Source organism: Procambarus clarkii, chromosome 66 (assembly GCF_040958095.1).
Source record: "Procambarus clarkii isolate CNS0578487 chromosome 66, FALCON_Pclarkii_2.0, whole genome shotgun sequence".
Classification (NCBI taxonomy): domain Eukaryota; kingdom Metazoa; phylum Arthropoda; class Malacostraca; order Decapoda; family Cambaridae; genus Procambarus; species Procambarus clarkii.
Genome location: NC_091215.1, coordinates 29,408,455 through 29,433,324, shown reverse-complemented (window position 1 = coordinate 29,433,324; position 24,870 = coordinate 29,408,455). Strand labels below are relative to the sequence as shown.

Here is a 24,870-nt window from a genome sequence, read left to right as displayed (position 1 = left end):
GACGGGTCTTGGAATGTTGCTACATATATATATTCCACGCCCCGGGCCACAGTAAGTCAACATGTCTTACTACACGACTGTCAAATATAAATAATTTAATGTATTGTTAAACCGACGCTTGCGCTCTGGCAGCCCAGCAACAGGGAGGGAGGGGGTCGTGGACTGCAGGTCCCGTTGCTATGATAATAAGGAGACTGGCCAGTGGCCAGCCTCCCTGTGTACCCTTTGTCCCAATAACATGCCGAGCGGATCTTCCAGTCAGTTTACTATCCGCGTTAGTTCTCGGGGGGGGGGGGGGGGTGTTAATGACTATCCTTCACTATCCGCTACACACCTGGCCGGCCTCTTCCCGGGTGCACTAGTCAGCAGTAGGAATGTGCCGTCAGTCGTGCGGAAATGCCGAGTTGGTTGGCCTTCTCGCCTTCTCTCTCTCTCTCTTCCACCGTTCTTCTCCTGCTTCGTGTAATGGGTAAACATCTTTCCGGCTTCGTGAGCGCAAACAGCATCCCTTCATGCTCCAATATCTTGTTTTCCGGAACACAGGAATATAATGTGCAGCGTTGTGGCTTGTCTTTGCAACCAAACACCGTAGAAGGTCAGGGATATTGCAGTCGGGTGTTGAGAATGTTAGTCCTTTGTAGATTTATCGTTACTCGAGCATGTAGCATCTCGTCACACCTTGTGGGACTCTATTGGTAACGTCTCTCCATATTGATGAGCCTTTGCTGGCGTTGTTTGGCTTGTGTTATTTAGGTATTTGGCACTCCTGTCTAGTGGTTCAGCTTATGGCAGTGTCACATCGTTCACTGTGCCAGAGCCCTTCTCACTATCCAAAAATATGGTCTCCTCGACTTTCTGTCCTTCATAATATCTGTCACCGTTAAATAGGTCTACTAGAGTGTAGACCTATTTAACATGAAGGTCTTTCTGAATACCTATTTAACATGAAGGTCTTTCTGAAGACCTATTTAACATGAAGGTCTTTCTGAAGACCTATTTAACATGAAGGTATTATGAAGGACTTTCTGTCCTTTATAATATCTGTCACCTTGTTAAATAGATCTACTAGAGTGGGTTATGCCCAGGTCTCTCTATACTCTTCTTTCCCCTCCACTATTCCAGTCATCTGTTTCATATATCTTTCTCTCTCCCCTGTCTTCCCTTCCCTATACATCTCTCTCTCTCTCTTTCTTAACCAAAATTTCAGAATTCACTTCATGAAAATCATACGGAGGGGCGAGGGGAGGGTTTTAGATGCCTTTATTTCTTGAAGGTGTGGCACTGGAGCCGACCCCCGACTGGCCTTTGATACTCCCATGCTCCTCACGCATCATGTTTGAAAGTTAGGTGAGGCTAGCCCTGGACATTTGGCCTCCATCCTAGTGGTTCACTAGTATCTTTTCCTTCACTTTGCATGGTATTGTGAAAGAGAAACTTGCTTCCTGTTTGTCTCCCATTTTTATATATTGGTGCTGTATTAACTCTTCAAAGTAGCTGGTAGTTCCCGTTTCCAATGAAGTGTGTGTGTGTAATTACCTAATTACACTTAATCCTATTTAGTGTAATTAAATGTGTGTGTGTGTGTGTGTGTGTGTGTGTGTGTGTGTGTGTGTGTGTGTGTGTGTGTGTGTGTGTGTGTGTGTGTGTGTGTGTTTGTTTATGCAGACACGTACCTATGTGAGTGATTGTTTGATTGATTAGTTTGACTAATAATCGTGATGAATGTAATCTAAGTCTTAATGATATAACCGTCCCCAGCATTTGGTACATTGAGAGATAACCGAGGCAGCAATATTTCCAATCGAACCTGTTACACTTCCTCATTATTCACATCATTATTCATCTTAGCCAGACATTTAGACGGGAACGACACGCAAAGCAAAAAATAGTTTGAAAAATGTAGGCGAACCTCAATTAGTGGCTTATCAGATCTTGCTTTTGGCATGGCTGTTAATTGCACTGTAGCGTCTCGAAGATGTTCCCCAGGCGCCAGCTGCCTATCTGTCGTTCAACTACCGAGGCTTTAGGAAATGTGAACGAACCACAAGTAAACAAACCCGTTTTAGAACCGTTCGTTCGGATCTACAGGGGCCGAGACTGCTGCTATATCAGAATATGCGGGGAGGTGGGTGGACGGGGGGAGGGGGGATATTGGGGGATGGATAGGTAGAAGGTAAGGAGCGGATAGGCGAGATCTGAGTGGGGATGGTGTGTGTGTTTGTCCTACTTGTGGACCGGATCGCTGCTTTTACTACCGATTTCGAGTATTTGAGACTATTTGTTTACACGGCGCGGGAGTTGCTTCTGTTTATTTTCTGATTGTGAGTTTGTATCTGTTTATTTTCTGATTGTGTGATTGCTTCTGCATATCTATCTGTTGCCTTGCTTCCCCTCTTCTCCCATTCTCTCTGTAAACGGCCCAAGGAAGCCCCCATCACACGGCCCAAGGAAGCCCCCATCACACATGCTTGAAATTTCGTTAGTACAGTTAGATTCGACTCTCAATCGGGAATCCAGGACGAGACAGAAACGGCTGGGCACGTTTCCCCATCACCACCTAATGCCTCTGATCGGGAGTCAGTCAGCTGTTGTGGGTGTTGCATCTTGGAGGGAAAGTCAGTAGCTCGACCTTAGGTTATTATGAAGAATTTTGTCTGTGTACTTTGCGGAGACTTGGGGGGGACAGTAAGGACTGACCCATCTCTTAAGTAGTGAGGTTTGAGCAACCTAAAATTGATTAATTGATTAGTGCAAATGTAGTAATTGTTGAATGTACAGTTATCGCCTAGTTCACGTTATGTCCTGACTAGCAAACTGGCCTTGTAATTGCGTCTGCAACTACTAGAAAATTAAGATAAAAATATGCTATTACTACTACTACCACTTTTATTACTAATATTACTAGTGATACTATTACAACTATTAGCTACGACTATTACTACTTATAATCCTACATTCTAAGACTATTACTACCATTGATGATAAATGGCAGCATTACCTGGAGGATGAGAACCCAGGAAGGACATCTTGTGCGTGTGCGTGCGTGTGAGTGCCCATGTGCGTGTCGGTGTAGGTATGTGCGTGTCTCATGCGTGTCCAAGAAGCCGTTGCGAGGCCTCCACCAGTAGCATCCTTCAATCCTCCACCTGTGGCATCCTTCAATCCTCCACCCGTGGCATCCTTCCACCTCCTCCTTGTCCATCCCCCACCCCGTGTCCCCCGTGTCCTACATGCTTCACACTCCACAATATTACATCCCATGTATAAACTTCTTTCCGGTATCTGGTACCTGTAGTCCAAAATTTCATTATCTCTCTGTCTGCCTGTGTGTCTGTCTCTCTCTGTCTCTCCCTCTCTCGCTACTGGTGTAAGATCCTGTACATTATCTGCCCCACAAACCAGTTCCAGGAGCCTGTTTGCTGCTTTACAGTTAGGACTACACTGCCCTCGTTCCTGTTCCTGCTGCCGGAGCGGGTTCCCTGGATAAGGAATGTAGTCCCTCCGTTTGCTTCCTGCTGCTGCTGCTGCTATTGTTGCTACTGTTGGTAGTGCTACTGATGTTACTCTGGTGTCATTGCTGTTGCGTGTACTACCACCACCACAAAGGCTACTGCTGCTACTGCTCCGCCACGCCCTACATGGTTACACACACGCGAGCACACGTGTCCGAGGGAACATGATCGCGACATACAAGGTCCAAAGGATTATTTACGAAAGCAGGCAAAGCAGAAGGTATGAACGACAGCAGAACTAGAGGGAATAAATGGACACAGGAGACTAATGTCATCCACTGGGAAAGAAGAAAACATTGCATTAGCGTTGGAGTAAGGGAGATACATGATACACCAATGGAAAAGGTTTGTCAAGGCTAATTCGGCACAAGGAATCCCGGGAGGTAGGATCAGAGTGCCAGGTAAGTCCACTACGGGCTCACCATAGCCCGTGCTACTTGGAACGTTTTGTTCCAGGTAGCGAATCTTAAACAACGACTGCCGACAGCTAAACAGGCAGGAGAGGGGGAGACCAAGAGCTTACGCCCGCCCCTGTAGACTCCGGTTGGTACATATACTCCCACAGGAGCCCGCCCACACAGGCAGGAAGGGAGCCGCTGAGGTCAAGGACTCTCCTTACGTGTCCACGCTTTCAAAAGGAAAAGCCATCTCAGGTGTTCGACTCTCATTGTTCCGACTCTCGCAAAGTTTTTGCTACGTGCGACATTGTTTGAAGACAGTTACCACAGCGTGGCAAGTGTTGGAGCTCTCCAGGCAGCAAGGAACACACGGGACAGGGTATATATATATATCTGATCTTCATAGAAATACAACTAAGTAAAACTGAAACTTTGTCTTGCATAAACAATTCATTATAAAAGTTTGTGAGGGTACCACCTCTGGTGCCAATGTGGGGACCCATAGCCTCGGAGAAGAAAATAAAAAGTATTCAGAGGAGACCTTGTGGTTTCTCACTGAACACTAATATTATCTTCTATATATATATCAATCCTCCCCGCCTGGTCGGCAACGCCACGCGTGTCAACGTGAGAAAGTAGCAGTTAATCACCAAAATATATATATGAACAACCCTATTTTGACCTTGTTTACATATAATATCAAAACGAAAAATACATGATAAAGTACCCAGGGCGGGCAGCCCTAAGCCCAGGGGCTACATTCACTAAAGCACTTACGAACGTGTACATCTTTCCTCAATCTTTGACGACTTTGCTTACATTTATTAAACAGTTTACAAGCATGAAAGCTTCCAATTCAACTGTTGTTATTGTTATAAACAGCCTCCTGGTGCTTCGGAGCTCATTAACTGTTTAATAATTGTAAACAAAGCCGCCAAAGATTGAGAAAAGATGTACAGGTTCGTAAGTGCTTTCGTGAATCTGGCCCCAGGACACTGACCTTCCTCGCTCACCGCGGCCGGACTAGGCTTCCATCATCTTTACTGCCAGCCGGGCTTGAACCTTGGCTACTTTTGTAACCCGCGGAATAAAGCTAAGGTCTAATGATGAGCTTCTTGTAAACAAAAACCGACTGGTAATCCTGTCACTGAGCATATATAGAAGCGAACTGGAAACCCCGCCCATGACTGGACGAATATAGAAATAACTGGGAACCCCGCCCACCACTGAGCATATTTAGAAGAGCTTGAAACCCCCGCCCACCACTGAACAAATATAAAAACGACTGGAAACAGCCGTGTCAACTCGCAGCAAGATTGATTGATGATTGATGAAGATTAAGCCACCCAAAAAGGTGGCACGGGCATGAATAGCCCGTAAGTGGTGGCCCTTCTGAGCCATTACCAGTATCAAGAGCTGATACTGGAGATCTGTGGAGGTGCGACTGCACCCTGCCTCGCAGCAAGACTGGGACTCAGCTATTTGTACTGGTAATGGCTGCAAAGAGCCTCCACTTAGGGGCTATTCATGCCCATGCCACCTTTTGGGTGCCTTAATCTTTATCATTACTGGAAACTCCACCTACCATTGAGCATTTATAATATCCAGAGAGTACAGTCGGGTTCGTTCTCGACGCACAATCGAAAATTCCGGGTTCGAATCACGAGCGGGACAGAAATGGTTGAGCACATTTTCTTCACCCAATGCCTCTGTTCACCTAGTAGTCAGTAGGTACTCAGGAGTTAGTCAGCTTGTGGGGTTACATCCTGGGCGGGGTCAGTAATTCGGCCTTGGTAGAGGGGGGGGGCCCTCGACAAAAACCAAAAGTGTATGAATATACTCTGGCTTCCTGTCCCCAACAGTCAATTATTAATTATTATATCTCTATCATAAGGGATATATAAACCGAGGTGTACCCAGCTTATCCATGATTTTATATATATATATATATATATATATATATATGTATATATATATATATATATATATATATATATATATATTTATATATATATAGTTTACTTTAGTCCTGGACTATTTTCGTGGTCAAAGTTTAAATACCGGTTGGTCAGTAAGCTATTAATAGTAGCCTTAATAGCCCTCCAGAGGTTAATGAGCCATGACTCGAATACCAAAACGCCAGCCAACCATTAAGCAAGTATAGTTAGGAGAAACTCTAGAGGGAGAACATTTTGATTATCATTTAATTATACACAGGATACCTAAAAAAAAGCTGGAGACCTTAGAGAGGAAGATCGAGACTTGGTTTACGCAAAGCTGTCGAGCAGGACAATTGGTGATTTGAGTCAGTTGGTTTAGATACATTATTAAATATTGGTTCTTGATGTCTATAGTGAAGACTTCCACGGTGCGCCGCCCGAGGGCCTTGGCTGTGACATGTCCAAAGACTTCCACGGTGTACCGCCTGAGGGCCTTCGCTGTGACACGTCCAAAGACTTCCACGGTGTACCGCCCGAGGGCCTTGGCTGTGACATGTCCAAAGACCTCCACGGTGTACCGCCCGAGGGCCTTCGCTGTGACATGTCCAAAGACCTCCACGGTGCGCCGCCCGAGGGCCTTGGCTGTGACATATCCAAAGACCTCCACGGTGTACCGCCCGAGGGCCTTGGCTGTGACATGTCCAAAGACCTCCACGGTGTACCGCCCGAGGGCCTTCGCTGTGACATGTCCAAAGACCTCCACGGTGCGCCGCCCGAGGGCCTTGGCTGTGACATGTCCAAAGACCTCCACGGTGCGCCGCCCGAGGGCCTTCGCTGTGACATGTCCAAAGACCTCCACGGTGCGCCGCCCGAGGGCCTTGGCTGTGACATGTCCAAAGACCTCCACGGTGCGCCGCCCGAGGGCCTTGGCTGTGACATGTCCAAAGACCTCTACGGTGCGCCGCCCGAGGGCCTTGGCTGTGACATGTCCAAAGACCTCTACGGTGCGCCGCCCGAGGGCCTTGGCTGTGACATGTCCAAAGACCTCCACGGTGTACCGCCCGAGGACCTTCGCTGTGACATGTCCAAAGACCTCCACGGTGTACCGCCCGAGGGCCTTGGCTGTGACATGTCCAAAGACCTCCACGGTGTACCGCCCGAGGACCTTCGCTGTGACATGTCCAAAGACCTCCACGGTGTACCGCCCGAGGACCTTCGCTGTGACATGTCCAAAGACCTCCACGGTGTACCGCCCGAGGGCCTTCGCTGTGACATGTCCAAAGACCTCCACGGTGTACCGCCCGAGGGCCTTGGCTGTGACATGGCCAGAGTCTTACCGAGCGTCGCGACAAAAAGAAGACCTTGAGGTTGCAAAGAAATAAAAAAAAGAGGGTGGAGGCGCAACTCAGCTGCTCCGAGAATTCGCCTGATAGTCTATCAAAATTTAACATAACTTCCAAATTGAACTTTCTAGTTTTTTGCGTCTGAAATATCAACGAGTGACACTCAAGATGGTGGTGGGTCCTCAATAATAGCAGTAATGTTACATGATTGGGGTTATATATTTGCAGCGGCCGACATTACGGAGTAATGTTACTCTTGAGATGAAATATGTGGGCACGTAGCCGTCTCATAGGATACCTGGCCTTCAGGTATCGTCGCTACCTACCATTACCGAGCTGTCTTAACATCAGTAACATCATAGAATCGTGATCCATAAATTAACAACACTAAATAATTAAACCGCCATCAATTAATATAATTTTTTTACTATTTTATGCAAGGCATTATTCCTCTTTAATTAGAATACATTGATAATGATCCGGCACTAAATCTGTCCACTTTCCGCGGCACTTAAAAGCACTTATTGTCCTGTATATTTAATACCAACTAATACCCGAGGAAGCGAGTGACGTTTGGAACACAAAGACGCCCGCTTACTCGGTGGAATTTACGAGGTAATCACTGTTATTGAAACAAGGAAGAGCGTATTGAAGCAGCCAGTATCAAGGGCGCCTCAAAGTCGGCAGTTAGCAGGTTTTTGTAATTCGTCCCGCAGGGAAACTTAACTAGTTACATCTCAGAGCCTGAGGGGAATTTTGTGGAAGAGGATGTGGGGTAGTGTGAGGTGGCATCATTGAGCTTTGAGGGGAAATCTTGGGGGAATCTTGGGGGAATGGGGGTTGGTGATGTTGGAGGGACATGGGGGGACCTCAGATGAGCTGAAGTTGAGGCACTGGAATGGGGAAAAATTGGGGATGTAAGGGATAGTGAGCGATACGACGAATGATAGGCGAGGTTAACGGCCGAGTTTTTCTCACCTGACACAGAAGCTGGGTCTGGGGATGGAGGGGGAAGAGAGGATTGTATGGGAAGCATGTGTGAGGGGAATAGAGGGGCAGAAAGGATTGTATGGCAGGCTGGTCTAGGGTTGGAGAGGAAGTTTTGTATGGGCGGCTTATCTATCTTATGGTAGACTGAACTGAGGAAGGAGGAGGGAAGGTGTATACAGAGTTGTAGAGGATGTTGTTGTTGTTAAAGATTTAGCTACTCAGGACGAAGTGTCCATGTAGCACGGGCTATGGTGAGCCCGTAAATTGTAGAGGAGGAGGAGGAGCTGATATTAAAGTGACTCTGAGGAAGTTCCCCACACCCACCACACCTTCCCAGATCAAAAATTTACCTAATATTGCCTACGCTGAACCTTTCCATTCCAAAACTTCACATTGGTCCCCTTTTCCCTTGCCCTTTTCTCCACTGATCTACTGTAACTTTTCCGTCGATTTAAACTTCATGTGGTATTTTGGTATTTATTTTGGGATTTGACCTTGACTGCCTTTGTTTACGTCCTCTGATATCTTTACACTAATTTTATTTGACACCAAATTTCAATGTTTTCGTTGTACTTCCCGCGATTTGATCTGGAATCTGGAAACATTATTAAATTCCACACCTGCTGCAACTTTCTCTTTCTCTCGGGTTTTCTTGACCTATCACGACCGTATATTAAACTTTCCAGACTTTCTCTGACCTCCATTCCCGGGTCAAGTACGGCAGTAAAGAAACCGGTTCATCCACCCAACATGGTGGCAAACACAAATTCAGTTTCACTCTATCATTTCATGCTGGTATTGGCCTTCCAGGCTCTAATTAATCTACAGCGTCACCACCACTACTAGTTCAGTTTCTCTCCACCTGGCTTTCAGCGCCATAAGAGGCCACAAACGCACCCAGCGAACAAAACCAATGTCCCTTGTAACTAACCTAACCTGGTTTTCAGCGCCATAAGAGGCCACAAACGCACCCAGCGAACAAAACCAATGTCCCTTGTAACTAACCTCACCTGGTTTTCAGCGCCATAAGAGGCCACAAACGCACCCAGCGAACAAAACCAATGTCCCTTGTAACTAACCTCACCTGGTTTTCAGCGCCGTAAGAGGGCCACAAACGCACCCAGCGAACAAAATCAGTGTCCACTGAACCTAACCTGGTTGATACCTTGGATACGTTTCTCGTTGTAAATGATTCTAAACACACACACATTACATACTTTTTCATCCAATATGCCAAGCAATAACATACTGTAATCGTTGCAGACCAATATAATGATCCATTATTGTGTTCTGAAGCTATCAGAACGAAAGCGTTTGTGCTCCTCAATATGTAACTGCTCATCTTTGTCTCTACATACGTATATGTTTCCTTTGTTAATTCAAAGGCTGAGAGTTGCTAACAGTCTTGAAACAACAAAAGCCACCATTTTACAGCAACAAAAGCCACCATTTTACAGCAACAAAAGCCACCATTTTACAGCAACAAAAGCCACCATTTTACAACAACAAAAGCCACCATTTTACAGCAACAAAAGCCACCATTTTACAGCAACAAAAGCCACCATTTTACAACAACAAAAGCCACCATTTTACAGCAACAAAAGCCACCATTTTACAGCAACAAAAGCCACCATTTTACAGCAACAAAAGCCACCATTTTACAGCAACAAAAGCCACCATTTTACAGCAACAAAAGCCACCATTTTACAACAACAAAAGCCACCATTTTACAGCAACAAAAGCCACCATTTTACAGCAACAAAAGCCACCATTTTACAACAACAAAAGCCACCATTTTACAGCAACAAAAGCCACCATTTTACAACAACAAAAGCCACCATTTTAAGACTATTGGAGACAAATAAAATCCAACACAAGGAGTTTCGCGGCAAAGATATCACAACAGATTTCTTTCTCTCTTTATCTTTTCTTTATCTCAGTACATTGTAAGTGGGAGCCAGAATAATGCTCGTTAAATACTGGTTTCTAGCCTTGCTTCTCCTCACTTCCTCTAATTGGCCACGGTGCTAGCTCTAATTAGCCACGGTTCTAGCTCTAATTAGCCACGGTTCTAGCTCTGATTGGTCACGGTGCTAGCTCTAATTAGCCACGGTTCTAGCTCTGATTGGCCACGGTTCTAGCTCTAATTGGCCACGATGCTAGCTCTAATTAGCCACGGTTCTAGCTCTAATTGGCCACGGTTCTAGCTCTAATTAGCCACGGTTCTAGCTCTAATTGACCACGGTTCTAGCTCTAATTAGCCACGGTTCTAGCTCTAATTGGCCACGGTTCTAGCTCTAATTGGCCACGGTTCTAGCTCTAATTAGCCACGGTTCTAGCTCTAATTGGCCACGGTTCTAGCTCTAATTGGCCACGGTTCTAGCTCTAATTGGCCACGGTGCTAGGCTGGGGATGAGCTAATTATCCCAGGTCCACAACAACTCGTCTTCCTTGACATTTTAAGAGTCATGTTACATCTCAAGTTTATCCACTCTTTATTTTCTTTATTCATTTATGAATGTATAAATCTTAATTTGCCTCCCAGAAGCATTTTCAAAACAATTTACTAAATTTTTCACAACTTTAAAAATGTTTACTAAAAATAAAACACCGTAAACACACACCTAGAGGAGCAGATTGTAGAGGCTGACTCCATTCATAACTTTAAAAGCAGGTATGATAGAGAAATAGGCCAGGAGTCATTGCATTAGACAACCAATGGCTAGAAAAGCGGGATCCAAGAGCTAAAGCTCGATCCTGCATGCACAAATAGGTGAGTACACACACACACACACACACACACACACACACACACCTAACCTAACCAGTTGATTGACGGTTGAGAGGCGGGACCAAAGAGCCAGAGCTCAACCCCCGCGAGCACAATTAGGTGAGTACACACACACACACTGGGGGGGGGGGCCAGCGCGCAGGACTCTTAATTCTGTGGACCGAGTTCAATTCCCGGACCAGGCAGAAAGAAATGGGCAAAGTTTCTTTCACCCCTGATGCCCGCCCCCCGGTACCTAGCAGTAAAATAGGTACCTGGGTGTTAGTCAGCTGTCACGGGCTGCTTCCTGGTCGAGGACCGGGCCGCGGGGACACTAAAAAGCCCCGAAATCATCTCAAGATAACCTCAAGATGAGAAATCCAATTTGGAGGAGTGTTCAAACTAAGTATACTAAGTTCTATAATCCAGAGTTATATGCAAATAAAAAAATATGGGATGGTTTAACGAGTCTATAATCCAGTATTATACAGGTGAGGACAGGATGGTTTAATGTGAATATAATCCAGAGTTATATCTAATAAAGAGGTCGGGATGCTTTACAGATGATGATGTGGAGAAGCGCAGCATTGGTGGTGGTGATGCTGGTGGTTGCCATGGCAGCGGTTGCCATGGCTGCTGTCCCCGGACCCAAGAGTAAGTATCTCCATGGTTACAGTTACCATGACAACACCTCCCATGTCAACTTAATCATTCCGTTAAAACGAGCAGTCACGAAGCTCTTGAGAATATATCAACACGTTCGTTTAATTGTTCATTAATCCCTTGACGTAAACACATTTGGAATATTGTATTCAATATTGAATACAATATTGAATATTGTATTGAATATTTAAACATATCAACATCACGAGAGTTAATAAGGCTTACCAAAATAGTTTACTGACCTTATAGCAAGTATACTTTTGTATATTTACGTCTTGAATATAATCCAGGGCTGAAGTGAAGTCCCCGTGTATTTATAACAAGTAAGATATACACATTTAAGTGTATAAGTCCTTGTATGCAGCCCATGTGTTAAATTATTCGGTAAACAAATGATTTTATGAGTTTCGCCTTTGCAAATAATAGTTAAAAATGCTCCATATTCCACCATGGACATACTGAATTACATGGTAATTAAAATCTAATTTTAGTATGTTTCTAAAATGTAGATTCCTCTAATACGTTACTTTTCATGAATAATGACTAGATTTTTTCTTTATAATGAGATATAATGATATAATGATTATAATGATTTCGGTTTCCGGAATTTACTCATTTGCCATACGTCCAAAGACACTATACGTCCAAAGACACGATACGTTCGTCATACCACAGTACTAAAGTCGAGTCCCAGAGATAAAAAAACAGAGTTGAACTGACCCGTCACGTCTAATCCGAACCTACCTTGCAGACCCACGCTATCCGGACAATATTGTCGAGCCTAAGGTGAAGTGTTCAAGCGAGGGAGTCTTCCCTCACCCTAGGAACTGCAGCTGGTATTACAGGTGAGCCTCTGTTGTAGCCGAGTCTTGTTGAAGGGTGAGTATCTTCCCTAGTCCCTAGCATTCTAAGTTTGCGAGGGTGAGTTTCTGGCGCTGCTCATTAGGGTGAATCGGTTATACTAATGAGTATTGCTTTGTAAAGTTATCAGATGAGTTACTTGTTTCTAAAGAACGATTCTCACAGTGTACAGGAGAGCTCAACGTTGTGTATATAAAGCTCTGAGTAGTTCGATATTGGTGAATCGCATACGGGTAATTCTGTCGCTTTACGTGAAATTATTACCTGCCATTCTCTAGCTTCCATACAACTCATTCAGGTGTTGTGTGTGTGTGTGTGTGTGTAAGTCTTGGTCGTCCGAGGTCCACCAGGGCCCAGACGACCTCTGGGGTCCACCAGGGACCCAGACGATCTCTGGGGTCCACCAGGGCCCAGACGACCTCTGGGGTCCACCAGGGCCCCAGACGACCTCTGGGGTCCGCCAGGGCCCAGACAACCTCTGGGGTCCGCCAGGGCCCAGACGACCTCTGGGGTCCACCTAACCACGTCCGTCTCTCTCTGGCCAGGTGTGTGGACAGGATGAAGGTGGGCTTCTACTACACCTACTTGTTCGAGTGTGGCCCCGGCACCGTCTTCGCCGACGATCTCGACCAGTGTGTCTTCCCCTTCATGACGGCGCCTCCTTGTGGCACCGGAACCGGAGTGCCACCCATTACATTACCTACACCTAGACCCACAGTACCTACAACTAGACCCACAGTACCTACACCCACACCCACAGTACCTACACCTAGACCCACACCACCTACACCTAGACCCACACCACCTACACCTAGACCCACACCACCTACACCTAGACCCACAGTACCTACACCTACATCTACAAGTCCAGTAATACAGTGCGCGTTCAGAGACACGAGCTGTCAGACGTACCAGGTGTGTCAGCCCACCAGAGCCACCAAGACGCTGTGTAACACCTGTTACGTGGCCAATACTATCCCCATCCAGGCCAACGACATCTGCGGGGCCGAACAGCTCATTGACAAGGCCCTCAACCAGTGTGTCCCTCGCCCTAAAGGTATGTATGTGTGTGTGTGTGTGTGTGTGTGTGTGTGTGTGTGTGTGTGTGTGTGTGTGTGTGTGTGTGTGTGTGTGTGTGTGTGTGTGTGAATGTTCCTCTTTCCTTTCTCTGAATTTGTGGCATTCAGGATACCTTTATGAACATTTCTCTTCGTATATATATATATATATATATATATATATATATATATATATATATATATATATATATATATATATATATATATATATATATATATATATATAAAAACAATAGAGGGGACCAGGAAAGAGCCCATGTGATACTTTTGTTTTTTGCAAATGTTCTCACGCTAAGATTTTACTCCATTTCTGTTTATAATCTGTTTCCAGAATGATGATAAAACTCATCTCAAAAGGTCCCTTCCGATACTAATCGCCTCAATCTTCATTCCCAAGTCTAACAATAACAAAAGCCTGAAGTCCAAATATACCTTAATGTTTAATACTGTCGAATGATTTATACATATTGGAAAGGAAGAAGAGTTCATTTTTCAATGATGATAGTACTTTTGCAAAGTCATGGTGCTAAAGTAGGTCTTGTGTCTAAGTGTCTTGCATGGACACTTAGCCATCTCATTAATTGTAAGATCAACACCTCTGTGTACGTAATTCCCAAACTGAATCAATCAGAAGCATGAACCTACATAATGAAATCACTAGAGTTTGATATATTTACGAGAAAACCTTTGGAGCAGTCCGATGGACTCGATTGACTGGCTAATGAAGTTTAAGCCACCACAAGAGGTAGCACAGGCATGAGTAACCCGTAAAAGTGGTAAATGTTTGGCGAGAATGTGATCTTTAGTCGTGAATGGTCACAATCGGTGTCCCCGACGGACTCGAACTCGCGTCCATGAGCCTCTTCGATTATCTCTAACTGTTCTCCTTCTCCTCCCTCTCTCTCTCCAACCAGCGACAGACCTGTGTCCGGCTTCCACGACTCCTCCTCCGACAGTGCCCATCACCTCCACCAACGTGCTCAGGTGCTCAGACCAGCAGACTAGACCCAAGGAGGATTGGATCGTCAGTCGGTACTGTCAAGTGTTCGCCCTGTGTGACGCCAATAAGACGTTTAAGGTAAGACTGTTGCATTCAGAAATCGTCCTTGTGTACGCCGTCGGCTTCCTAGATTATAAGAATTAGCATCTTTGTCTTTAATCAAACCCCAACCAGGCCAAGCGAGTCTCTAAATTTGCCCAGTCAACCTCTCAATGTGCTCCATCAACCCTTAAGTTTGTCCAGTCAATCCTCCAAACTTTTGAACTCCGTCTGACCTCTTAAGTTAAAATCTATTAAGTCACCTCTCCGTTGTATCCAGTCACTCCTCTAAGCCGCTCACTCGACTCCTAAATTTGCTTACTAAACCATCCAATTGGTCCCTCACACCAAAACCTTACTAATCAACCTTTCCAGTAACTAAGCCAACCTTCCAACACACACAGAGATCACACTAACGTGATGCATCAAATGAACAAATCAGTGTCTGGCAGTGTCTGGGATGCTCCCGGACGCAGGTTCGAATCCTCGTCACGGCCCTTGTGGATTTGTCCAGCCTCCCAATCTACTGAATTATCTGAACAAGTGTGAAACTGACTCCTCTCGTCTAAACAACACTTCCTTCCAAACCCTTCCCCACACAACTCCCTAAAATACTCCCAAATCCCTAATAACTCCCAAATCCACTCTTAATACAAGACCTAATTAAATTACTCAGCTTACACCAAATTGGAATTGAATGTCGATAAAAATGTCAAAAATAATAATACCCTCGTCCTCGTCCTCAGGGTCGTCAAGAACTGTGCACCAACTACTACCAGTGTAACAAGAACCCCAACGGGTCGTGGAGCTTCGAGCTGAGAAACTGTCTCCCCCCATTAATGTACAGCTTCACTACTGACAGCTGTGTCCCCCGTCCATCAGGTGAGCTGAATAATATATATACACAAATAATGAAATAAAAATACTACTTTACAAATGATTAGAAAGTATTAGTAAATATAGTTGGCGCCTATGTTATTATTTAATAATCAACCCCAAGCTCAGTCTTTAAATGCTCTTTGAGAAACAAGAATAGTCTTACGTCTGGCAGGGAAGATACAAACAATTTCAGCTCGTGATGCGTCCAACTATACTATAGGAAAGTTTAATAGCTCAATTTTGACCTCTGGTTTCCACTGAGGAACCCAGGGGCCAGATTCACGAAAGCACTTACGCAAGCACTTACGAACGTGTACATCTTTCCTCAATCTTTGACGGCTTTGGTTACATTTATAAATAGTTTACAAACATGAAAACTTGCCAATCAACTGTTGTTAATGTTATAAACAGCCTCCTGGTGCTTCAGAGCTCATTAACTGTTTAATAATTGTAAACAAAGCCGCCAAAGATTGAGAAAAGATGTACAGGTTCGTAAGTGTTTGCGTAAGTGCTTTCGTGAATCTGGCCCCAGGGTCGTAACAAGTACACTTAACAAATCATAAATAGAATCAAATATAAACTCGTTAAAATAAACGTTAACAAATAAGCACTTAATACACAAATAAAGATAAAAAATTATTCGATTTACTACTATTTTTAATATGAAATAATAATGACTCGTTTTTCATCAGTGTACTAGATATTTAGCATTAAATGCCTGAAGGTAATATATAATTAATCATATTTAATATTAAGTATTTAATATTAATATTAAATGCAACAACCAATCATAATCTAAATCACATATGGTTATTTCATACCATTAATTATAAAATAATAAAATCAATAAAACCAAATCCTATAACCCTCAGTATTCGTTATCTATAATCGATATTTATAATTATAAGGTACTATAATCTAACTAAACTATCGACAATTATTCATGTTATTATATATAATCTTTATCACGTGAGATCATTATATATGACAAATGTAACATTATCTATAATTAGATATAAGCCTTATATGTAATTACAATCAGTACAAATAAGATTCGCTATAAAAACCATAAGGTTTGGTGTTAGGCTTCAGGCCTATCGCCCTCTGGAGGTTCATTGAGGTCTAACAACCTTTGAAGGGTTATTAAGACCTATCTACCTCTGGAGGGTTATTAAGGTCTAACAACCTTTGAAGAGTATTAAGGTCTAACAACCTTTGGAGGGTTATTAAGGCCTATCAACCTTTGGAGGGTTATTAAGGCCTAGCAACCTTTGAAGGGTTATTAAGGCCTATCAACCTCGGGAGGTTTATTGAGGCCTATCTACCTCTGGAGGGTTATTAAGGCCTATCAACCTCTGGAGGGTTATTAAGGCCTATCAACCTCTGGAGGGTTATTAAGGCCTATCAACCTCTGGAGGGTTATTAAGGCCTATCAACATCTGGAGGGTTATTAAGACCTATCAACATCTGGAGGGTTATTAAGGCCTATCAACATCTGGAGGGTTATTAAGGCCTATCTACCTCTGGAGGGTTATTAAGGCCTATCTACCTCTGGAGGGTTATTAAGGTCTAACAACCTCTGGAGGGTTATTAAGGCCATCACGATAGTTTATAAGCAACCAGGAAGTATACTTTTAACCCTAAACATAATTCAGGACATTAAGTTTACATATGCTGAAAAGTGGAAACTTGGTATACCTCTCAGTGAGTATATCCCTGTTCAGGATATAAATGTATTATAATATCGTAAGTAATATGGGTATAAAATACATCAGATACAATATTACCAAACCCTAGGCATATGTGTACTAATACAACACATTATGTGACTTTAAGCATTTACGTATATGAAATACATTTTACGTATCTTCTGTTTCTATACTTTTTAATTATTATTTTTATTTAATTTAATTTCTAGATATGCGGGTGTACATTACCGTACAATAATAACAATGTACACGATCATTTTACTTCAGTTTACCATCAAGAAATTCACACGTATTTTCTATTGTCTTTCAGCTAATGAATTGTGTTAATAGAAAACGGCAACGCTCCGCAACACACTGCTACCTGATACCTGCTGTTGACACCCAAAAGCTTCGACGCTGTTGACACCCAAAAGCTTCGACGCTGTTGACACCCAAAAGCTTCGACGCTGTTGACACTCAAAAGCTTCGACGCTGTTGACACTCAAAAGCTTCGACGCTGTTGACACCCGAAAGCTTCGACACCCGCCGCCACGCTACTGAATTTCGTACCGCTTGGCACCCTCTCATTGAATACCCTGCCCTGTCACATCAACCTGTAGCAGCACCTACGATTAGATGCCCTCAATTTTGACACTGGAATTTGCTATCACTTATGACGAGACGCTGACTTGAGCCTCCTCGTCTAGAAGACAATTAGCAACATTCAAGAATTATGCCTGTCTCAGGTCAAAGGTCGACCGCTGATGAACATAAGACAAGAAATAAAGCTATCTCAAGGGGGGGGGGGGACACACTTTTGAATTAACTTTGTTTATGAAGTGTGTGTTTAATTTACACACACATTCACTAAAGTCAGACAATTCTTCCCCTTAATGTCATCCATATTCAAGCCTTTTTACAACCTCATAACCCTCCATAATCCCACGTTGTATCTCATAACCCTTCATAACCGACGCCTCTACATGACTCCATATTCCCACTACACAACCCTCCATACTTCCCCTACACAGCCTTCCATACTTCCCCTACACAACCCTCCATACTTCCCCAACACAACCCTCCATACTTCCCCAACACAACCCTCCATACTTCCCCTACACAACCCTCCATACTGCCCCTACACAGCCTTCCATACTTCCCCTACACATCCCTCCATACTTCCCCAACACAACCCTCCATTACTGCCCCTACACTACCCTCCATACTGCCCCAACACAACCCTCCAATAAAGCACCATATCAGTTTGCATCATTAACAGTCTAGTGACACACAAGTCTTTTTACTATCTCTCAATTCTGAGTCTCTCAGCTGGCTAGACTTTGCAAATTGTGAATAATATAGATATAGAGATATATCTCATGTTAGCATTTACTACAGATTATCCACCTGAGGGTATATTTTATACATATGTATACGAAAAGGTTCTTGGACGAACTTTGTCGTTGTCTTCGTTCACCTGCTTTTCATTATGGATAGGTTGCATTTCAGTTACTACCTTGTTTATTTGTTTATTTGTTTATATTTATGCAAACAATATTTATTATTTATTTTGTTCCATTACTGTTATCTTATTTTGTTGTTGTTACATATTTAAAAGTCATATCATTATCCTGTATGTAAGTTGTCTAAAGTTGCGAAGTAGAACGTTTTGTTAAGTTTCTGTATTCAGTGTTTCATTTTTATATGTGTAATGAAAGTAGTATTTATATTACATGTACTCAACTTACTCAACTCAAGTTGTATTTATATTACATGTACTCAACTTACTCAACTCAAGTAGTATTTATATTACATGTACTCAACTTACTCAACTCACTTACATGTGCCAAACTCCCGCTGTTCATTTACTTCCTGTTGCGTTGCATTTATACTTTTGTGAACTTATGTATTATTAAAGTTTTTACACAATAATTCTTATTAATTAACCAGATTATCTCTGGAGATAACCTAGAAGTATATATTGAAAAATCAAGTTTCCAGTTTTTAAATTTTTTAGACTAACTAGGGGCCTCGTAGCCTGGTGGATAGCGCGCAGGACTCTTAATTCTGTGGCGCGGGTTCGATTCCCGCACGAGGCAGAAACAAATGGGCAAAGTTTCTTTCACCCTGAATGCCCCTGTTACCTAGCAGTAAAATAGGTACCTGGGAGTTAGTCAGCTGTCACGGGGTGCTTCCTGGGGGTGGAGGCCTGGTCGAGGACCGGGCCGCGGGGACACTAAAGCCCCGAAATCATCTTAAGATAACCTCAAGATCTCAAGATATAACTAGTGTCAGCTACCTTGAGTTCTGCTAGTTCTTTGCCTATTTATTTATTTATTTATTTATATACAAGAAGGTACATTGGGTTAGAGAGAATACATAGCATAGTATTTACAATCTTGTAAAGCCACTAGTACGCGCAGCGTTTCGGGCAGGTCCTTAATCTAACAGATAATTTTAAGTAGGTAAATTCCAGCAGAATTAATAAAACGATAACAGATACATTGCAAGAAAAAAATGAGATGAGAGAGATTAGTAAGTATATTAAAGCACATTGGTATATTTAAGCTCTGAATGATTACACTGACAGCTTGATTGGTAATTTAAACAAGATTAATAGACACTATTCTAGTGTGCTTGTTGATATCCACCTAATCTAGATAATCCAATGTTTGCTAGAAATTTGCTTGCATGCCTTTGCGTCTGGTAAATCAGCCTATGGTCTTAAGTGACAAAGACACCAGCGCCACGGTCAGGAGCAGCGACGTCCGTCCACGGCGGTGACCCCAGCTCAACTGGCACAGCAGCACCTCCTATTGGTCTACAGCCTACCAATCCCAAAGCTTACTCGGATTTGTTTACATTAGAGAAACATCATGTGAAGAACTCGTTTCACGCCCCCCAACACCTTTTTAACTCCTTATACCCTCTTGAACCCGCCTAGCCTCGCTCTCAACACGGGACTGGATGGACTTAAGTCCACAGTCTTAGACTTATCTCCACAGTCATGGACTTCCTTCCGAATTCACAGGGGTCAGATCTTCACTATGCACTATCTTCATAACTCTAACCATCTTCACTGTGCATTATCTTCACCATTGTAACAGTTTTTACTATAAAACCATCATCACTGTATCCATCTTCATTACAAACTACCATCACCTCTACCCATGCTCACTATCTTCTTCACAATAACCATCTTCATTACTCACAACCTGCAACACTGTAACCATCTACACAACACACGACCATCCTCATCACTGTAACCATCATTACCCCTGGCATCGTTGGGGTATCTACAAATATTCTAGTCCTTCACCTTCTCTACCCTTCATCACTTTCCTTACCCATTACCTTCCCTCTCCTTTACCCATTTCCCCTATTCTTCACTACCTTCCTTGCCCATCACCACTTTTCCCATCTTACACCAATTTTCCTACCCATCACCACCTTCCCTACCCTTCACCTTCTTCCCTACCCTTCACCACCTTTAGGTACCTAGGCACCTTAGTAAAATAGGTACCTGGGTGTTAGTCAGCTGTCACGGGCTGCTTCCTGGGGGTGGAGGCCTGGTCGAGGACCGGGCCGCGGGGACACTAAAGCCCCGAAATCATCTCGAGATAACTTTCCCTACCCTTCACCACCTTCCCTACCCATCACCACCTTCCCCAACCCTTCACCACCTTCCCCAACCCTTCACCACCTTCCCTACCCTTCACCACGTTTTCTTCATCCCTGAAAATTTCAGGGATATCTTCGATAAGTGACCAGAGATATTTTCACTAAATACTGTCACCCATAAATAAACTACATAATAGAAGCTAACATTTAGTCACACAGAAAATAATATCCTAAGTGAATATTAATATGGATGGAATGAGGCATTTAGCGAGATTGGAAATTAGAATGATTTGACATTTCACCAAAAGGGGAGAGGGAGGAGGGGGGGGGGGTTGTAGGGCATGGGGCCAGACCCTTGAGGTTACCTTACCTCGAAATGATTTCGGGGCTCAGTGACCCCGCGCCCCGGTCGTCGACCAGGCCTGATCAAACCTTGACAATCCCCAGAAAAAGACCAGTCACCCTGCAAAGTTTGGTAAGGGTTAGCCCTAAGCATCGACTCCCAACTTCACACAATCTTCTTGTATGGGTATTAGAGGAGGCATACCCAGCAGCACCCGGGTCTCTCTCTACCCCTTCACTCTTCCACTCTCTTCTAGGTTCCCTGTCCATATCTCTCCCTCCCCAACATCCCCTTAATCCCTCCCCTTCCATTATTTCCCCATTTTCCCTCTCCTTCCATTATTTCCATTATTTCCCCTCTCTCTTCCCCAAATTTCACACGCCCTCTGCACCTTCCTTCTTTGATCTTTTCAAACATTCTCCTCTCCCTTATCTGTCCCTTATCTCTCTCTCTCTCTATCTCTCAGGAAAATTACATAACGAATCACTGAAACTCAAATAAGTATAAGGACAACACACCCAATATTTCAGATTTGACTTCATAACAATCTCACAGGGGATGGGGGAGGGCCTTACATGTTGCTTAATTATATATCACAAATATGATAATAAGTCTCCGTGGTGTAGTGGTAAGACACTCGCCTGGCGTTCCGCGAGCGCTATGTCATGGGTTCGTATCCTGGCCGGGGAGGATTTACTGGGCGCAAATCCTTAACTGTAGCCTCTGTTTAACGCAACAGTAAAATATGTACTTGGATGAAAAAACGATTCTTCGCGGCAGGGGATCGTATTCCAGGGCTGTACAAGAATGTTCGTATCCTGGCCGGGGAGGATTTACTGGGCGCAAATCCTTAACTGTAGCCTCTGTTTAACGCAACAGTAAAATGTGTACTTGGATGAAAAAACTATTCTTCGCGGCAGGGGATCGTATTCCAGGGCTGTACAAGAATGTAATGTATGATGAACCAGCAGGCACTTTTCTCTGTATATTCAGCGTTTTACTCCAATTCAGAACCGTTTTCAAATTTTAATTAATCTTGCTGGAACTCTCGACCTACAATCGGGAATTCCGGATTCGAATCCTCGGCGGGACAGAAATGGTTAGGCGGGGGTTGAGCTCTGGCTCTTTGGTCCCGCCTCTCAACCGTCAATCAACAGGTAGGTTGATTGGTGTGGGTGTGTGTGTGTGTGTGTGTGTGTGTGTGTGTGTGTGTGTGTGTGTGTGTGTGTGTGTGTGTGTGTGTGTGTGTGTGTGTGTGTTTACTATTGATGCCTTCAGGATCAAGATGCAGGTCTTGTACCTGACCTTTTTAACTGTTGGATGTCTAATGAACTGACTCTTGCCATAACTGTATTATATCTACAACATATATTTCTCTACCACACACACACACACACACACACACACACACACACACACACACACACACACACACACACACACACACATTCCAAAGATCGTTTCAGAACTAAGTAGTCTCTCGTACCAGGAAGGGTCGAGGACCACAGTATTAACACTGCAAACATTAAAATTTATATATACATGAATTCTAACATTCTTGTACAGTCACTACAAGTCAGAGTGGTTGACAAATGGAATGCATTAGGAAGTGATGTGGTGGAGGCTGACTCCATACACAGTTTCAAGTGTAGATATGATAGAGCCCAATAGGCTCAGGAACCTGTACACCTGTTGATTGACAGTTGAGAGGCGGGACCAAAGAGCCAGAGCTCAACCCCCGCAAGCACAACTAGGTGAGTACAACTTGGTGAGTACTAGCACACATAGCGTTTAGGGTGAGCCTTAAACCTAATTTTCTCCAGAATACGACCCCACTAAATCTTTTAACAACCAGGTACCCATTCACTGCTGGGTAAACTGAGGCTACAGTTAAGGATTGGCGTCTAATAAATCCTCCCCGACTAGGATTCGAACCCCAGGCCAAGGCGCTTGCGAAACACCAGGCGAGTGTGTTACCACTTCGCCAAGGAGAATATTGAATAAACTGGAGGATATTAATCCACACCAATTCTTTAAAAGGTCTAATGTATCATATATAAGGAATAGCATCAAGCTCAACAAGCCATAGTGTAAGGCAGAAAACAAGAGATGCTTTCTCACCCACGGGTTTATAAACCCAGCCTATGCCTATCCTCTGAAGCCGGAAATGCTAAAATATTACTACAGTTCAAAATGCAGCTGGAAAAAATCTCTCAGGACAAAATATGGGAGACCTTTGACAAGCCGCCGATTTCCTATCCCAGTCGTGACCACCACATAGTGGTCATTAGGCACGTTAGGTAAATTCAGGCCCTCTTGCATCAATTTCTATAGCTTACCCTTGAATCAAGCCTCATAGTATTAATTTTCTGTAGAGAAAGAATGTTAGAAAACGAAGAGAATGAAACGGTAACTTACTTACATAGGGCCATTTTTTTTTTAATATTTATTTTTTATTTATATATATACAAAAGGGTATATTGCGTTTATGGAGTGCATAGCATTGATGATTTTACATTCTTGTAAAGCCGCTAAAAGCAGAGTTTGTTATTGTTCTGATTTTTGCTGGCTGATGATGGACTTGAGGTAGTTTTCAGCGGTTGAACTCCATGCTCAGATACCATATGTAAGATAAGGATAGATTAGCGCGAAGTATAGTGAGAGGAGAACAGAGTTTCGAACATAATATCTGAGTTTAGAGAGTATACCAATCGTTTTTGTGACTTTCTTGGTCATGTGTTGTATGTAGGTGCTGAAGTTGAGTCTCTTGTCTAAGTATTGACATTGTCTATCTGAAGCTGAATTGCATTTGTTGATGTGTCTCCAAATATGATGTAGTAGGTCTTTTCTATGTTTAGCGAGTTTGTTGGTTGACATTCATAAGTGGACTTTTTTTTTTAATTTATTATTTAATGTGTGTGGGTTGGGGTCAGAGTAGATGAGGATAGTATCAGCAAAGGATAGCCAGCAAATAATATAGGTTTAAGAATGTTAGAGACATCAGGCAGATTATTGATGTATACAAGAAATAGGAGAGGTCCTAGTATGCTGCCCTGTGGCACTCCTACGATTAATGGTAAAGTGGGAGAGGTTATATCACTGATGGCTACATATTGATGTCTGTCACTACGATAGGACTAATACTAATATATATATAATACTGATAATAATAATTCATTGTTAGACTTATATAATACACGTTAGACTTATACCGAGGTCCTCCTTCGAGGTCGAATTACTGACCCCACAGGATGCGACTCCACAATAAGCTGACCAAGTCCTGGGTTCCTATTTACTGCTAGATGAACAGCGAGCATTAGGTGATAGAAAACATACCGAACCGTTTCTCTCCCGCCCTGGACTCGAACCCGGAATTCCGGATTGTGAGTCAAAAACGAACTAGTTGCCGGTCCAACTTTACCTCCGAATAGACTGTACATTTTAATACTAAATATAGTAAGTACATTCCTGACTGTCTGCATAGTACATAAATATAATTAATTGTACCCTTAAATTTATCTCATATATTCCCCAAATTTCTAACTAAACTTAAACATTTTAAGTTGAAGTTTTCGTGTTTAATTCTCTGTACACAAGTTTTTAAATATAGAGAATATCTTTTTCAGTTTTATTAAATAATAAAAATTTTATACAATATTTGAAGATATCCTGAATTACTTTATAATTTGTAGAAAGACTTTAGTTTTATTTCATTAGTTTTATAAAATTGTAATATCATTATAG

At 43.2% G+C, this 24,870-nt stretch overlaps 2 protein-coding genes across 4 annotated transcripts in view; one reads left to right on the top strand and one right to left on the bottom strand.

Moving 5' to 3' along the window:
• Positions 1 to 18,349, top strand: part of LOC123769181 (zonadhesin) — a 29,902-nt gene extending 11,553 nt beyond the window's left edge. The window contains exons 2-7 of the mRNA XM_069310016.1: positions 11,517 to 11,607; positions 12,368 to 12,461; positions 13,023 to 13,534; positions 14,471 to 14,634; positions 15,342 to 15,477; positions 17,494 to 18,349. Of these exons, the coding sequence (XP_069166117.1) occupies positions 11,517 to 11,607; positions 12,368 to 12,461; positions 13,023 to 13,534; positions 14,471 to 14,634; positions 15,342 to 15,477; positions 17,494 to 17,510 (1,014 nt within the window). The 3' untranslated portion in view covers positions 17,511 to 18,349. The remainder of the gene's footprint in view (positions 1 to 11,516; positions 11,608 to 12,367; positions 12,462 to 13,022; positions 13,535 to 14,470; positions 14,635 to 15,341; positions 15,478 to 17,493) is intronic.
• Positions 1 to 24,870, bottom strand: part of LOC123769180 (uncharacterized) — a 134,969-nt gene that overhangs the window by 108,161 nt on the left and 1,938 nt on the right. The window lies entirely within an intron of this gene.